General features: G+C 53.1%; 1 protein-coding gene across 2 annotated transcripts in view; it reads right to left on the reverse strand.

Moving 5' to 3' along the window:
• Positions 1 to 63: 63 nt before the first annotated feature.
• Nhsl3 (NHS like 3) overlaps positions 64 to 16,564 on the reverse strand; it is a 29,052-nt gene continuing 12,551 nt past the window's right edge. For both annotated transcript variants that reach the window (XM_075947055.1, XM_075947056.1), the window contains exons 2-7: positions 6,471 to 6,641; positions 6,328 to 6,383; positions 5,959 to 6,079; positions 5,041 to 5,154; positions 2,377 to 4,956; positions 64 to 1,934 (exon numbers count right to left, since the gene is read on the reverse strand). In XM_075947055.1, coding sequence (XP_075803170.1) covers positions 1,927 to 1,934; positions 2,377 to 4,956; positions 5,041 to 5,154; positions 5,959 to 6,079; positions 6,328 to 6,383; positions 6,471 to 6,641 — 3,050 coding nt within the window. In that variant the 3' untranslated portion in view covers positions 64 to 1,926. The remainder of the gene's footprint in view (positions 1,935 to 2,376; positions 4,957 to 5,040; positions 5,155 to 5,958; positions 6,080 to 6,327; positions 6,384 to 6,470; positions 6,642 to 16,564) is intronic.

A 16,564-nucleotide genomic window follows, 5' to 3' on the forward strand; every position in this document is an offset into this window, starting at 1 on the left:
ATACATTACTCAGCGTCACCTGTGTCACATCTGGAAAAAGTAGTCACAGCCAAGTTTCAATCATTTAATTAATACCTTTTAATGAAACACAACTTTGTCATGTGTCTCAAGCTTCTTAGAGGGAGTGGGGGAGGACTGTTTATATAGACATATCAAAGACTCAAAAATTTACGGAAATATATATATATATTTCTCTCTTCTAACATTCTTATGCAAATTACAAATCAGAGGCTTTTATCTCTCTATTTGCACAAGGTCAAGCTTATCTACCCCAGAGGACAAATATTAATTGCCCCTCTTAAGAGTCTCCTTTCTTTGTACAAGCAGAGAAGATCCCAAATTAGGGCAAGAGCTCCAGTAACCCTGGAGGGGGAAGATGCTGCTTCCCACCCCCAGCAGCTCCCAGATCACTGCTACCAGGGCCTGGTTTGGATCCTGGGGCAGAACAGTGCTTACTGAATGATTGTCCTCCCTCCCCACCTCATGGGACAGTGACATCCGCCTAGCAGCAGCCCCCATCACACACTGGGCAAGGGAAAGACAGCGACAAACAAGCAATCCTAACAAGGGGCTAAGAAGGGTCCTGACCTCTCACATTTCCCCATTTCTCGACAGGAAAGTCAGTAGCAAGGGGTAGTGTGTCGCTCTTGGTAGTGGAGAAGCTAAAGGCCAAGATCTATTGCCAGGCTCAAGAGGTGGCCATAAAGAAGGTACAGCCATGGGAGCTGATAGAGACTCCAGCCTACCTAGAGGTGGCACAGGCTGACAGTGAGTCACTAAATTCCAGGAAGAGATTAGTAGCAGAGGCTGCCATCTGGGGATAGCCACCAGCCTGCCTACTTAGGATCACTGGGTATCTCCCTTGGACTTCCCATCCTTGCTGCTCAGCCTCGGCTCCCTTCACCTGGCTGAATGGCAGCTGCAGAAAGGACATGCACCAAAGAGTAGAGACAGGTCAGAGAAGGAATGAGGGCCGGGCCTGGGCCCACTGCCCAAGTAAGTCCCTGCCAGGCTCTCCTCCCACCTTGGCAGTATCCCCTGCCAAGATAAAACAGACACATCCCATGAGCTCTTGGCTCTGAAGTTGTGCCCATCTACCCAAACCCAATCAAGTGTCACAGGACAGGTGCCCAGCATGCCAAGATCCCAGATGGCTTCCTACTCTGGTCTGGTTTTTGGTTTCTTAGTGCAGTGCCCACAGACCTCTGGTTCTTCCTCCCCTCATCCATGAGTCCCCTATAAGGAGGAGCACCTGACAGAACTGGAAGGCAGAGGAGTGGTTGGTGGTAAATTGAGGCACAGGAAGGCTAGCCCCCTCTGTACCTTTTGTGCTTTGGAATTCCACAGCCCCACCCCTGCCACCAGCCTGGGAAGCCTGTGGGGATGACTAGCCCATCTCCAAGAACTAAGGAAAGGCGTGGACTGGACTGGCAGAATGGATAGACTGGTCCCAGCTAAGGACTGATTCTGCCACCATGTAAACAGGCTCTTGGAATGTGGTTTTGTGAGCCCTGGAGGATGGACATGCAGTCACTTCTCAAAGGGCTTTGATTCTGGACTACAACATACATGATTCCCGACATGAAACAAACACATGTTCTGCTCCCACCTCTGTGGCCTTGAGGTGGGAGTGGGCGGTGGAGGGCTGGGGGCACAGCCACCCACTCCCACCAGCTACCTTCTTCAAGATGAGGCTAAGGCCAAGGCTGAAGGACTGCTGGAGGAAAAGGCATGAGGGCAGGGTGACCTGGAGGATGGGCAACATCCTTGCATAAACATGGAAGGCTGTGGAGATTAAGGCTGCAGGCATCCTTCCTTAGGCTAAGTGCCATGTCCTCTCTTCCTTGGAGCTGCTCGGGTCCCTGAGAGATTGTGTTCCTGGGATGGGTCAGCAGTGCCAGGTGATGATGGCCAGACCAGTCTCTTCTAGGGATCTGTGAGGAAAGCGACATTCAGCAGGCCTGACAAGCAAGCCTAAGACACGTGCTCACCCAACCTTTCTGTATCCCCTCCCTCACTTCACCGATGCTGTGCAACACTTTTTTTCAAGACAGGGTTTCTCTGTATAGCCCTAACTGTCCTGGAATTAGCTCTGTAGACCAGACTAGCCTCAACTCAGAGATCCACCTGCCTCTGCCTCCCAAGTGCTCGGGATTAGAGGTGTGCTCCACCACTGCCCCCCCAGCATTGGGTGAAACACTTTCAACAGACTAAAACATGGGTGTCTCTGCCCCATTTTACAACATGAGATGGGAAATGATGTGAACTGGAATATACTCAGCTGCCAGAGTGTTTGTATCCCATGTACCCCTCCTCCCTCCGATTCCTCTCACTAGTGATTCCAGAGAACCGATTCTGCAACAGTGCCTACAGTACCTGAACCAGCAGGGGGCATCTTCTCTGTACCCGCCAGCTGCACACCTCCATTCTCTGCCAGCTCCCCCTTAGTCCTGTCCTCAGCGTGAGGGAGCCCGTTGGTGGATGGAGCAATGGGAGACTCAGCCCTAGGAAAACTGGGGGAGGGAGGAGGGACTCCCACAGAGGGTTTGCGGGCCACAGGTGGAGGAGCCTTGGAAGGCTTTTTCTGGGTCTGGGATGGCCGCTGCTCTGAAATGCTCCTAAGTTCAGCCACCAGATTGCGCTGGAGGTCAGCCTGGGCCTCCGGGGACACGGGCCGCTCAAGCTGCAGTTTTCTGGTGCCCTTGGAGAAGATGAAGCTGGCCTTGGAGGCAGGAGATTGTGGAGACCGTGGCTCTGCCTCTGGTGGTCCAATAGGCAGAGAACTTCCAGGACTCTCAGTGGCAGCCAAGCTGGAGGCTTTGAGTCGGACGGCAGCATGGAGCCCAGAGGAGGGGGCAGGCACTGGGCTGGCCCGCCCTGACAGGGCTCTTCGCAGTGGCTTCTGGGGGGCTGATGACCCTGGAGATGAACTTGGAACCCCTGTGGAAGCACCCACAGAGCGAAGCCGTACCATCTGCAGGAGTGAGGGTGTGACCAGAGGTGTGCCAGCATCCTCCTTAGGAGCCCCACTGTTCTTGCCCACAGAATCCTTCTGAGGGAGCTTGGCCAGAGGTTCTGAAACAGAACTAGCTGGAGGTGGAGGTGGAGCTGGTGGAGCTGGAGGAGCTGGTGGAGGGGTTTGGGTATGCTGGGGTGAGGTTTGGGATGAGCTAGCAGCTGAAGGAGTGGTAGCCAGGGAGCTGCAGGGCTCCAGAGGGCCAGGCTCCGGGCCTGCAGAGAAGAAGACCTCTTCAGGTGGAGGAAAGTCAGCCATGGACAGGTCCTGTTCCTCAGGGGCAGGAGGTGGTGGTGGCGGCCAGCTGGAATCTGGGAGGGACTCCTCAGCAGTCTCTGGAGCAGGGGGGACTTCCTCAACCACCTCAGGTTTCTTACTAGGAGGTGGGGGTGGGTGATAAGATGGGGGTGGGGACGGTGGGGGTGACTGGTCTTTGGAGGCAATGGGAGACTCCTGGAGTGAAGTCAGGGTTGTCTGAGGCATGGAAGGGGATGCAGGACTGGTGTCAATGGTAGAAGCTAGCCCAGGAGCCACAGCAGGGGCAGCCACAGCAGGGGCAGCCACAGCAGGGGCAGCCACAGCAGGGGCATCTTGGTTAGAGCTCTTGGTCTTGGACGGTGGTGGAGAGAAAGGAGCAGGCACCTTAGGATGAGGAGGTATGACAAACCTGTCACCCACGGGGGTGGACATCTGTAGACCAGAACGGTCAGAGGGAGTAGGGTCTGAGGAAGAGGAACACAGAGAGGTGAGGGAAGAGGACACAGAGGCCCCAGGAGATCGAAGGGATGTCACTCGATCTGGTTTAGGGGGCTGAGCCTTGCCTGGGGAAGCAGGAGCACCTGCCAGACCCTTGTGAGGGAGAGTTGGGGTACCGCTTTGGCTCGAGTATCCACTAGAAGGTGAAAGTGTCCGTTCTGGGGAACGTGGAGGACGCCTGGAGCCACCTGGAGACAAGCCAGAGCCCCAGCTGCCTGCTGAGCTGGGTGGACAAGCTGCTGCTCCCACTCCCGAAGACCCACCTGTGGTGGGTGGCCGGGGCAGCTGTGGTTGCAGCTTCCGCTCAGGTTTGGGCGGCAGCCCCAAGGGCCCATCGGGTACTGCGGAGCCCCGCTGATGGAGGGAGTAGGTCCGGCGGGGAGGCGGGGGAGGCCGTTTCATCTTACGCAGCGACACACTCCTGCCAGACAACTGCCCACTGCTGCGGATACTGGCTGTGTCTGAGACCTCAGCAGTGCTACCCCCACTGGGGGATCCCCTCCCACTACCCCCCGGAGGAGGGGATACTACATTATTGCTAGCTACAGAGCCCTCTGGCTGGCCCTCAGAGCCCCCCTTAGAGGAGAGAGTGGACCCATCAGAGACAATGGTCTCCGAGGATTGAGAGTGACTCCAGGTGTCACTGGACGAGGAAGCATGGCGGCTGCGGGGCCGTGGACTTGAGGCTGAGGAGAAGCGGCCCAGCGAGCGAACAGAAGCTGGACTAGCAGACAGCAGGCTGCAGCGGCTCAAAGTGCGCAGGCTGCTGCGGCCCAGAGCCACGACATCCACTGTGGGCGGCAACACAGCATGTGGGATCAGCTTGGACAGGTAGGTGGCTTGGGGCGAGATAGACATGGCTGGACTCAAGGGCTCTGGAGGTCCTGCCCCTCCTGTCAGTCCAGGCACCGCGAGAGACATAGGCCGGATCAATGGTGGTGGCCTGGTTCCCGTGGATCGACCAACAAGCGTGTCATCACGGTAAACACGGTCAATGTGGCGCTCTAGAATAGTCTCAGCATCAGTGCCAGCCTCTGTTTCTGCCTCCAGAGCCTGCAGGGACACCCGGACCCCCGTCCCTAAAGCCAGGCCCGGGGGACGACCATCCACTGTGGGAATGCGGACAGCATCCCGTGGACCATGAGGCTGTGGAGTGCCTGGAGCCGCACGATTGTTCCGCAGGCCTGAAATGGACAAGGAGATGGAGTGAGCAGAGGGGCTGGCCAGGCTCTCCGTCCCTCACCACCGCCCACCTAACAAGGGCTCACCAAGTTCCTTCTGCACATGCTGAGGCAGCCCCAGCACCGTGCTCCTCCGCTCCCTCCGTCGCCGCCCTGACTTTCCAGATTTGGGAAATGAGTCATGGGGTCTGAAGGTGGAGCCTAAGAACCAGTGCAGGGGAGAAAAGCCATTAGCGCAAGGTTCTGAGCACTCCAGAGCATGCTCTGTGCTGATGCAGTACTAGTAAATGCTCGGCAAGGCTAGGGTTAAGACCTCTGGGAATCCCCTAAGTCAACAATGATCTTTCCATTCAGTGAACAGTTCTTATTACTTAGTGAAATATTATGTCATCATATTAAATGCTTGATAGTCATTACAATAAGGTAAATGTTCTTAATATCCTGATTTTTTTTTTTGGAGCAAGGGGTACTACTAGAGATTGAACCCAGAGTCTTACACCTGCCCCCTGAGGCAGACCCTAGCCAGTCCTTTGGCCTCTGATTTGAGATGGGGTCTCATACAGTCTAGGCCAGCCTCTAACTCACTATGTAGCTGAGGACCTTGAATTTCTGATCCTCACAGTTCTATTTCCCAAGTGCTAGGATTACAGATGTGTACTAACACAAGGTTTTATATAATGCCACGGACTGAACTTAGGACTTCCTGAATGCTAGTGCAAGCACAATCCCAACTGAGCTGTATCCCGAGCCGTCCTTTAGCATTTGTAGAACTTCAGTCAGACTCTCAAACAAGTGAAGGGTTTATATTCCTGGCCACACTGCAGCTAGGTTACCACAAATCCAGGTTCTCAAACCCTTAACTACCTTGCTTTGGATCAGTGTCCACCATGGACCTCCAAGAGGAGTGTCTCCTAAATTCCCTAAATCACTAAGCCTAGACAAGGAGGAAAAGGGGAAGCCCAAGGTACTCTCCCTGGCCTAGGAATCCCAGCAGATGGAACACACCTCTGCGCTGGATCATCTCTGAACGGACAGAGAGAGCATCCTCTGCCGTGGAGCTCTCGGTCATGTAGGACTTCTGACTGCAGAAGGAAATGGTGTCTTCATCCGGCCCCGTCCGGGACGACTGTTGGAAGAAGATCAGCTTGGACAGGCTGCCTCAGGCCTCTCACTGGAATTTTCCCTCACAGATTCTCCCAGCATCACTGAGCACTGAGCAGGTACCAGATGGAGCAAGCCTGGACTAGCTGTCAGAGGTCATTTGATCTACCTCTTCAACATACAGAAGAAATCAATCCAGGGAGGCCCAAAGCCATGCATGCCAGAAGCTAAGTCAGAAGGGAAGAGCAGGGCAGAGCTGGGCACAGGGCTCACCTGGATGCTCTGGGTGTCTCCATGGTCCCAGCCACCCTTGCTCAGTTTCTGTCTTTCTAGAAGATACCAGAAGGGTGTGTTGGCCTAGGCCCCTGACCCCCAGGAGCTGAGAGCAGCACCAGAACAGGGCAGCGGAGAGTTACCTTGGTGCTGCAGGGAGCGGAGCCCCTCCTGGGCCTGCGTGTGCAGCTCCTCCAGGTGAGGTGGCCTCCCACTGGGGAAGAAGACGTTGTCCTGGTGTTCATCTACCGCAGATCCTGGCCCCTGGCTGGGCCCTGCACTCTGACGTTTGTCACTCTCAGCCTTGGCAGAGCCTGATGGGATGGAAGGAGGAAGTGAGACCCAAAGACATACGGGTCCTGAAGATTCCTAAGTACACAGTAACACAGGCAGGTAGCGCACCTACAGTCGCTGTCTACCCCATGTACGTACACTGACTATGCCCAAGGGTGCGTATATCTGAGTAATCACAACACATAATGGACCAACACACAGGCCCACTACATCGACAAATTCCCAGGCTTCTGTCATTTTACACATGAACACTATTCAAGTATAAACCCATGACTGCACCTACGCCGGCTTCCACAGACCCACATGACACTATTCTGTGTACACACAGACAGTGTCTAAGGTTCACAAACTGCATCCGCGAGTCACTCGGGGCTCTACACAGAAGCCCCTGAAACACGCAGCGCCCAGAGCAATTACATTTCTTGTCTCTGAGACCTGAAGCTTCATTTTAAAGGAAAACAAACCACCTTCTTCAAACAATCCCTTGGCCAGAGTCCAAGGAGAAAATGCCACGGAAAACCAGGGAGCTGTCAGTCACAATGGGGAGGATAGGCCAGGGACACCTACTCACCCATATGGCTGCCCTCTGGGGGGATGGGCAGGAGAGGGAAGAAGAGGGCTCAGGTACCTCAGCTCCCACTGGGAACTTATCCTCTCTTGGGGGAACAGGCCAGGTATGGGCTCTCCTGGAGGCCCTGGCCTGGCCCAGGTCCAGAGGAGCCAGGGCTCCATTACAGAGGATCCTGTTACAGGCTCTGCCAAAGAGGGGCTAGTCATCTAATCCTGAGGATGGGGGCTGCATCAGCACTTTGCAGTCCCAGCCCCTCTTTAAATGAAAGCCACAACATAAGCAAAAGTACTGGGCGAGTCATGTGACCTTGGCAGTACCCTGAAGAGGGGCAGAAGCAAAACAAGGCCTTTAGCAGCCCAGCCCCAAGAACTGGGTCCCTAGTGCAGAGGCCTGCCATTCCCTGCTTCAGTGTTCTTCAGCAGAGAACCTGCCCCCAGAAGTCACAGGAGTCTCCCAAGTCAGAGATAAGAGGTGCCCCAGGGGGTCTTGGGCGTCCTGCCACCCCCCCAATACTATGATTTTGCCAGTGGAGAAACAGGCTCCAGTGGAACTGTAGCTACAGTCACAGCAAGCAGCTAGGGCAGCCGGGACAAGTCTGCATTCCCAGAAGGGACCCTACCCTTGAAAAGCCAAAAAACTCTAGCTCCTCCAGTCAGAATCCAGGTCTAACCGCTGGCTCCCAGGCAGAGAAGTGCACCTGGTCTCCTCCAAGTGAGGTCCCAGGGCACTCTTTCCTTGATGCTCCCACACACCCTCCCACCCCTGGGATGACTCAGGAGGGGGCTTCCTTCTCTCTAAGCTGGGATATTGAGTCACACCTCGTAAGGGAGTGGGCACCCCAGCAGGGAGGCAGTCTGGCCCTAGGGCAGCAGATTCCAAGGTCAGAACACCTGGTCCGTCCTCCCGGATCCCAGGCAGCACTCAGACAAAGGCGGCAACAAAGCCGCTGGACAGAAGCACGGCTGCACACTCACAGTGTGGCCAGCCTGGTGACCAGCACCCCCAGCCTCATCATTCTTCCTAGCCTTGGTCCCCACAAAACTAAGGGTCTGGCAAAGGGAGCTGTCACCCCTTCCCTACCCTACCCCCACAGCCACACCCACTCACCCTTCTTAAACACCTCAAGAAGGGCCGAGAGGTGTCGGCCCAAGAACACTACCATGCTGCAGCAGATGGTCCCCAGAGCACCGAACAGCACTTTCAATACAGCCCAGCCCCAAGGGGACTCGGGAGATGCAGGGATGCAAAGCAAGCTCCCTGCCAGCCAGCTGCACAGCACAGTTCCAGCAGGAGGGGGAGGGGCTGCTCCAGATTCTCCTCCCACCTTTGAGAAAGATCCCGCCCATCCACTAACCCCACCCCCCTAGCCCCCCCCCCCCACAGGAGGCAGGGAAACCGAGGCCCAGACACTGGGTGCTTTGCTACTGAGGACTGGAGGCAGCAGAGAGAAGACACACAATACTAGCTGTGGATCGCTGACTCTGCCCCCAAGTTCTTGTCAAAACATTTGAGCGCCAGAGCTAAGGGAAGGGTCAGGTGGTAGGTGGAAGAGCCACCAGATCAGACTTGGCATGGTGCCCATGAGGACCCAGCCATCCTGGCTAATAAGATAATTTTCTGAGGAAAGAGTTCAGCTCACGGAAAATGAGGCTTGTGAGGGTGGCAGGGACAGAGCTGGCTTCAGAATAAAACACACACTGTGTGAGGGCAGGGAGATGCCCAGAGAATCGGGGCAGCCGAGGGCAACAGCCACTCCACTCACATGCTTGAGGAAGAACTTTCTTCCCACTCCAGCAATGCGATTAGAAAGGCTGAGAAACAGACCTGTTCCTTCAGCTACATCTCCTCCCAGGCGCCACCCAGAGAAGTGCTCACCAAGCACCAAAGTAAAAAATTAGCCCAGCCGGGCGGTGGTGGCGCATGCCTTTAATCCCAGCACTTGGGAGGCAGAGGCAGGAGGCTCTTTGTGAGTTCGAGGCCAGCCTGGTCTACAAGAGCTAGTTCCAGGACAGGCACCAAAAACTACAGAGAAACCCTGTCTCAAAAATCCAAACCAAAAAAAAAAAAAGAAGAAGAAGAATTAGCCCAGAAGCAACCCTTAGGTGGAGTTCAGAAAAACAACCAGAGGGGTGCAGGGAAGGGAAGAGGAGTTAGGAAGAATGTCCGGTTCAGGTACAGACTCAAATTTACCACTGTGACTTTAATCCTAGCACTCAGGAGTCAGAGGCAGGTGGAGTTCTGAGTTTGAGGCCAGCCTGGTCTACAGATCAAGTTCCAGATACCAAAATTACACAGAGAAACCCTGTTTCGAAAAGAAAAGAGAGGGGAGCGGAGGGATGGGGAGGGGAGGGGAGGAGAAGAGAGGAGAGGAAAAATTAAATGAATAAACAAGCCACGTGAAGTAACACATACCTGTCTCCTGAGGTTAGGACAGACATAGTGTCACAAGTTCTAGACTGCATGGTCTACAAAATGAAACCCTGTCTCAAAGAAAGCAAAAACAAACATACAAAGAGAGAGAGAGAGAGAGAGAGAGAGAGAGAGAGAGAGAGAGAGTGTGTGTGTGTGTGTGTGTGTGTGTTGAAGAGATGGCTGAGCGTTTTAGGGCACTGGCTGCTCTTTCAGGACACGGGCTCCCGACCACCCGTGTCCTGCAAGACAACTCCAGTTTCTGGGGATCTGACTGACAGACAGCTGCTCCTGGCCTCTAAGCACCAGACACACATATGCACATCCATACACACAAGCAAAACATTCACTTACATAAAAAATTAAAACAAAATTTAAACCAATGTAAAGAAAAAGAAAGGACACGAGATGATGGCCAGGGCAGGCCTACTGCCTACTGCAAAAGCCTTGAGGGAGAGTAGTGGTTTCTCTAACCAGGGAGCCAGCACAGCTGGAACACACACAGTGAGCTGGGGGGGGGGGGGAGTGGTAGGTCAGGTGACTTTAGCCCTTACCCTGGGACATCAAAGAAGGTTTCAGCTGGGCAGTGACAGCTACTGTGAGATCCTCCGGAAAAGTTCACAGTAGTTGTGACGAAAGGATCTGTGACCTGTATCCTACTGCAATCCAATCCTGTCCCTCACTGTACCCATCCCTTAAGAGCTAAGAATTCAGCGGCTCCAAAGCTTCAAGACCCCTCAACTCCTCCTTCTCCATCTAGCTCTGGCCTCTCAGGGACTACTCAAGCACCGACTAGAACCTCATTCTAGAAAACAAACATTTAGCCAGACAACAGTGGCACACATCTTCAGCTGGGAAGCAGAGGCCAGCCTGGTCTACAGAGTTCCAGGACAAACTAAGGTACACAGAAAAACCCTGTCTCAAGAAAGAAAAGAAGAAAAGAAAAGAAACAAACATTTACGGGTCAGGTTATGTGGCGTCGAAGCAAGTGTCTACACAACAACCTCAAGAAGTGTTTAGTTTGGTTTTACAAGAGTAGCTCTGCTGTTCTGGAACAGTCTGGCCTCAAACCCACGGAGATCCACTAGCCTGGGCCTCTGGTGTGAAAGGCAAAACCTGCTTCAATAGCCCTGGAGGCAGGTACTATCCTACTAACTCAACAAGGACCCAGGAGGCTTGGGAGCTAAAGATTTCCTTTCACAGAGCAGGGCAGTTTCCCTTAAACAGAGAAAAAGGGGCTGGGCTCCTGCTAAATTCAGGGTAGGATGATTTTAGCTCAGACCTAGCCCCCACAGTTGGCATTCAATGTCACAGCTACAAGGAAAAAAAATCCCCAGCCAGAACCAAGATGCTTGTACCTGATAACATCTAGTGACCCCAAAGTCTCTCCCCCTACCCAGAGCCTGTTCTGACAGCAGCTAACTTGGGAAGGGGCTCTACTAGGGAAGGGTATCTATTAATGAGGGGCACCTCACAGAGCTGATAATGGGGTATGGGAGGAGCTTTCCAGGGCCACTTCTGTCTCCAGCCTGCAGAGACCTTGAGGCATGGGCTCTAGCTGCCACCACCCCCACCTGCCTAGGGAAAGAGGCCTACAGATCTCAGAAGCCTTCCTGCTCCCAGCCATGTCCCATCAACTGTGGCACACCAGGAAGTACACAGTAAGCTCTTGAGTGCAGACACAGCCCATAGCCAGGGGCAGAGGATGTGCCCTGAGAACGTCCCACGGCGGCCACCTCAACACATGGATACATCCAGGACTACACCAACAAAGCTTGCTCAGTTGTCCCCTCCAGCCCACACCCTGCTCACCGAAGGCAGCACTGCTGCAGACCCAAGCGGGGCCTGCCAAGTGGCTGCCTGTACAGGAAGGTAGGTGTGTGTACTTGCTACCCAGGGGCTTTCCTGAGCCTGGGGACAGGGACAAGGGCCTGTCTCTCTCCCTCTAGAGCCACTCACTTGTGCGCATGTGCGCATATTCTCTTGGCAACATCCTCTATAGGGTGAGGCCTCAACCTGCCCCATTCCAGAACAAGGGGCGGGGGTGGCGCACCCACAAGTGAACAGGCCTGACTCAGGGGAGAAGAATGAGGGGGGAGGGTACAGCTGGCCAGGTGGCCTTGCTCAGGAGCTGGCACCCTCCAGCCAACCCTCTGCTCCTGTCTTTTCTGCCCTTGACCACCTCTCTGGCCAGGATTCAGGGTATTTAAAGGGTCTTGGTCTCAACCCCTCACTACATCCAGGTAGACAAGCTGGGGAACAGGAGAGAGGGAGGTTTCTTCCAGACAGACAGAGGCAGGAACCAAGCGTCCATCCTACTTGCTCTTCCCCAAGGAAGCAAGACAACAAAGGGACTAACCCTACAGGCTAACTCAGTGGAGACACCTTGATGCTAACAAACACTCTCTCTTCCACCATCAGCCAACAAGGTGAAGTCTGCCTTTTTATAAAGAGCACAAGGAGACTCAAGGGGAAGAGACTTCACTCGCTGAAGACCACCCAACCAGAAAGTTGTAGATCCCACATTTAAATCACACCAAATGCCATGGCAGTCCCAAATCTGTTAATGGGCAAAGAATAGCTAGAGCCTCAGAACCTCCCTGACCAAAAAAGGTGCACCCCACCTCTGAAAATGAAAAGGTTCCTTCCCTTCTCCCAGAGTCCAGCTCCACCTCCGCAGGGGCTGAGCTGACAGGCCAGGCCAGTTCTAATGTAAATATTGGGGGGCAGGGAGTACCTGGAACAGAAGGGGAGGATCGTCCCACAGGGTGCCCTAGGGGGACAGGCCATAGTAAAGGGAGGAATTAGCTACAATAATATAATAAATGTCATAATGAGTTTCCAGGTCAGCATTTGCCCCAACAATGACATAATCACCCCCTTCGGCCAGGGAATTCCGAATTTCCAAGTCCTTTCTTTCACTCCCTGGAAGCATGATTATCCCCATTTTATGGATGCCAGAGAAGCAGCCAGCATGAATCAGTGGAGGAAAGGCTAAGAGTCAAAACCACTGGATTCCAGGCTCTGGACAAATAAATTAGGTCTCTCCGCCTCTGTCTGCTCTTCTCTGAAGTAGGACTGATGTCCACCTCCCCTCAGAGTGCCTGGGGACACTAAAGAAAGTCACTCACCAACTACTGTGGTGATGACACCTATAATCTCAGCACCTGTGACAGAGACAGGAGGACTACCATGCGGTTCAAGACAGCCTGTCTCAAAGAGAGGAATAGAGAGCTGGCTTGGCAGTAAAGAGCTGGCTGTTCTTCCGAAGAACTGGGGTTCAGCTCCCAAAACCCACATGGAGGCTCACTATCATCTATAACTCCAGTTCCCAGGGAACATTCTGGTGGCACAGCACACCTGGTGAACAGATAGATCTACAAGCACTCCATAACTACAGGCGGTCAAGACATCCCTAAACACAAAGAAGAAGATAATTTGAGAGAGAGAGAAAAGTAGCTAGCTACACACGGGAGATAGAGCTCAGTGGTAGAGCACTTGCCAGGGCCGCATGAGAGGTTCTGGGTCTGATACCCAACACTGCCCATAAAAAAAGAAGAAGAAAAAGAGAGTTGATTGGACTGGAGATGTAGCTCTCCACTGGTAGAGTGCTTACAGGAAGCCCTGGGTTTGATTACCAGTACCGCATAAACTGCAGCACAGTGGCCTACGTCTGTAATACCTGCACTCAGGATTTGAGGCCAGCCTGGCTATGCGAAGCCCTGTCCAGAAAGAGAAAACTCCACAACCCAGCACAAACACAGTGTTGGGTCAGATCTGGCCTTAGCCTGTCCAGGGCGTGGGCAGAACAGAAAAGGCCTTTCCACTCACAACACCTCAGCAACTAGTATTCCTGAAGACCAGCCAAGCGGACACTAAGTCCTTTTGTTTCTGAGGCACACCTCAAGGGTCAGTGACTTGCCCAGGTCACTTAGCTCATAAAGACAGAAGAGTCATGCTGTGAACCAGCTCAGACTAGCTGCAGAGCCACGGTCTTCCCTCGCAACCAGCTGCTCACTGCCCCTGCCCACTTCCGGAGCTCTCCTCCAATCTCAAGTGGAGTTAATGACCATTAAGATAAAGTTTGATAAAGCACACTTAACACCAGCTTCCTCAGTGACCTCGCCCCTTCTGGCAGTCCAGGCCCAAGCACAGGCCGGCTCTAACCCTGAGAGTCAGACCTAGCCTGCACTCTGGCTGCCCTTAACTGCAGCTTCTCCATTGTTTGTAAGCCTGTTTCTCCAACAATCTCTAAAAGGTCCTTTTGCATGTCTTATTCTGCCCCTAATCCCCATTCAGGATCATGCATGAAATATAAAGGTGCCTCAGGGGCTGGAGGGATGGCTCAGCAGTTAAGAGCTCTGACTGCTCTTCAAGAGGACCCAGGTTCAATTCCCAGCACCCACATGGCAGCTCGAACTGAACTGCCTGGAACTCCAGTTCTAGAGGATCCAACACCCTCACACAGACATACTGCAAGCAAAACATCAGTGCACATAAAATAAAAATAAATCATAAAAAAATGAAAGGTGGTTCAGCTTATCACAGACACCTCAGATAAATCCCTTATCTGGAAGCCCAGCGCTTCCATAGGCAAGTTCAGATATCGCACAGTTGGTCACAAGTCTCCCCCAAAAGAGGAAGGGGGACAGAGGGAGTGGCCTCTGCCTCCTCCCAGTCTTGGAACTTGGAAGACCTTAGGCTCTCCAGTTCCAGAAGCAAGGAGAGGTCACAGGAAGTCCAGACAGTCTGACCCACCAGCCCCTTCCCTTGGTCTCTCCACCTGCAAACTGGAAATGGTAACTCCCCCAGGCCTTGTGTGCCTGACAGGACAGTGCAAGAGAACCAGAAAGAGGGTGGGAAGACAGGTGGCTCTCCTGAACTCTCAGTCTGCAGTGCTTAGTCCCCAAACAGCCCTAAACCAGGCACCCTGCTAGCCTGGGAGGACAAGCTGTACTGGACACTAAAACACAGGATGCAATGTCTTTTTAGCCCAGAGGAGGCTTTGCCTTAGCCACCCTCCCAGGACATCAATCAAGGCAGTCCTTCACCTTCCTTAGATCAGGGCTTCCCTGTCTCTCTCTAAGCCCTGGGGGCTTCAAAACCTAACTCCTGCCCCTCTCCCACAGTGCTTTCTAGTCTCATGGGCTCCATAGCACCCAAATCTCCCAGGGCTCAGGTTTTTTCTATCTCAGACCTGTGGACCATAGTTACAATGTGAAACCCATGCACCCATGAACTGAGAGACTTGGGCTGGAATCACACTTTAGCTTTCTCCTCACTCGAAGCATTGTGCAAGTGATTTCACTTATCCGAGCTCTGCCTTACCCTATATAAAACAGAGCGAAGACGAGTTCTCTCTTGTTAACTGTTGCAAGAGAAATGAATTAAAGAAGAGAACGAGCAGTATTTTTCTCTACATAACATCTCTGATGCCATCCCACAGTCAAGCAGTCCTCTGTAGGCCTTGCTCTTAACATCTGATTAATCCCAGGTATTGTCAATTCTGCTGCCTCCTCCCCTCCGCTCCCACAGCCCCCACCCTGTCCCAGCCCTCACCTCATCACCTCTCCCCTGAATTACAGCAATAGGTTCTGAGTTTCCACTCTCACAACCCCACCCCCTACCCTAACCTGCCCTACCTGCACCTGTTACCCTGGAGCCATCTTCCTAACACACCAGTTTTGTGGGCTCCTCCCTTTTTTCAAACACCTTCACTAGCTCCCAATGACCTGGATTCTCCAGTGATCTCCGGCCACCTTACACTTCCTCAATCCCCTTTTCACAGACTAATAAAGTGTGTAAGCATTCAAATTTCAGTCCTACACCTGGGCCCCTGATACAGAGAGAAGGAACGACCTTGAATCTTCAGGACAAAGGGACTGAAACTTAGCTGGGCCTAGTCACCCACACTTTGAATCCCAGCACTTGGGAGGCAGAGGCAGGTGGATCTCTGTAAATTGAGGCCAGCCTGGTCTACAGAGCGAGTTCCAGGACAGCCAGGGCTACATACTGAGATCATGTCTCAAAAAACCAAAAATATAAACAAACACATAAACACAAGGCACTGAAACTTGACAAGTGAATCTCTTCTCCCAGGCACAAAGAAGGAGCCTCCACTATTTCTCCCTCACTTCCATGTCCAGGCCCAACTATGCCACGCCACACTTCACAGGTACAAAAGGGTCCTCCGGCTTCGTTAGCAATCCAGAACTAATCTCAATCCTGTAGTTACTCCAAAGCTGAGTTCAGAACTTTGCCTTCGCTGTCTAAAACTCACCCCAGCACAACAGATTTGATGTACAGCCTGGGATAGTTCCCAGCCCTGGCACTGGTGTTGCCTTGACAATGCTTCTGGCTTCTTAGCAACACCTTGGAGCCTGATTAGCGGTGGAGTTGCAGCAGGTCAGTAGAACACAAGAGTCGTTGGAAGCCAGAGTGAAACAGGATGTCAAAGCCAGGCCTAGGGATTAGTGGTAAAAGGATGAGGCCAGCCTTAGCAAGGTGAGACCCTATCTCAGAGACAACACTCCATCCTTCAGGCCCTCACTGTCATGACCAGCTCCAAAACAGTTTTCTTATGCCTTCCTTCAGTCACAAGCTTGTACCAACACTTGGTTCTCAGGAAACAAACACATCAGATCAACCATCAGAGAGCCAATGAGAAGCCCTGCCCAAGCCCAGTCCTGGTCGCTCAGTGTGGCTCCAGAGTGAGAAAGAGCCGCAGCCAGAACTTCACAGTTGACAGAGCGGGGAAACGACTGGAATTTCTGTGAGTGCACATGAGCAATATTAACCCTTTCCTACTGGTTTGGCCATCATTACAATAACTCAAACATTCAAATGCAAATGACCTTGAATCAAGGGAGGTCCTTTTCTCTAGACTCCCATCTCTTCATCCTTGAAATGGCCTGCCAGAACCATAAAGATCCCAGGTCACCAATGCAGAGGTTCCCTCCTTTC

Source organism: Microtus pennsylvanicus, chromosome 13, assembly GCF_037038515.1.
Source record: "Microtus pennsylvanicus isolate mMicPen1 chromosome 13, mMicPen1.hap1, whole genome shotgun sequence".
In the NCBI taxonomy this organism is placed as follows: Eukaryota; Metazoa; Chordata; class Mammalia; order Rodentia; family Cricetidae; genus Microtus; species Microtus pennsylvanicus.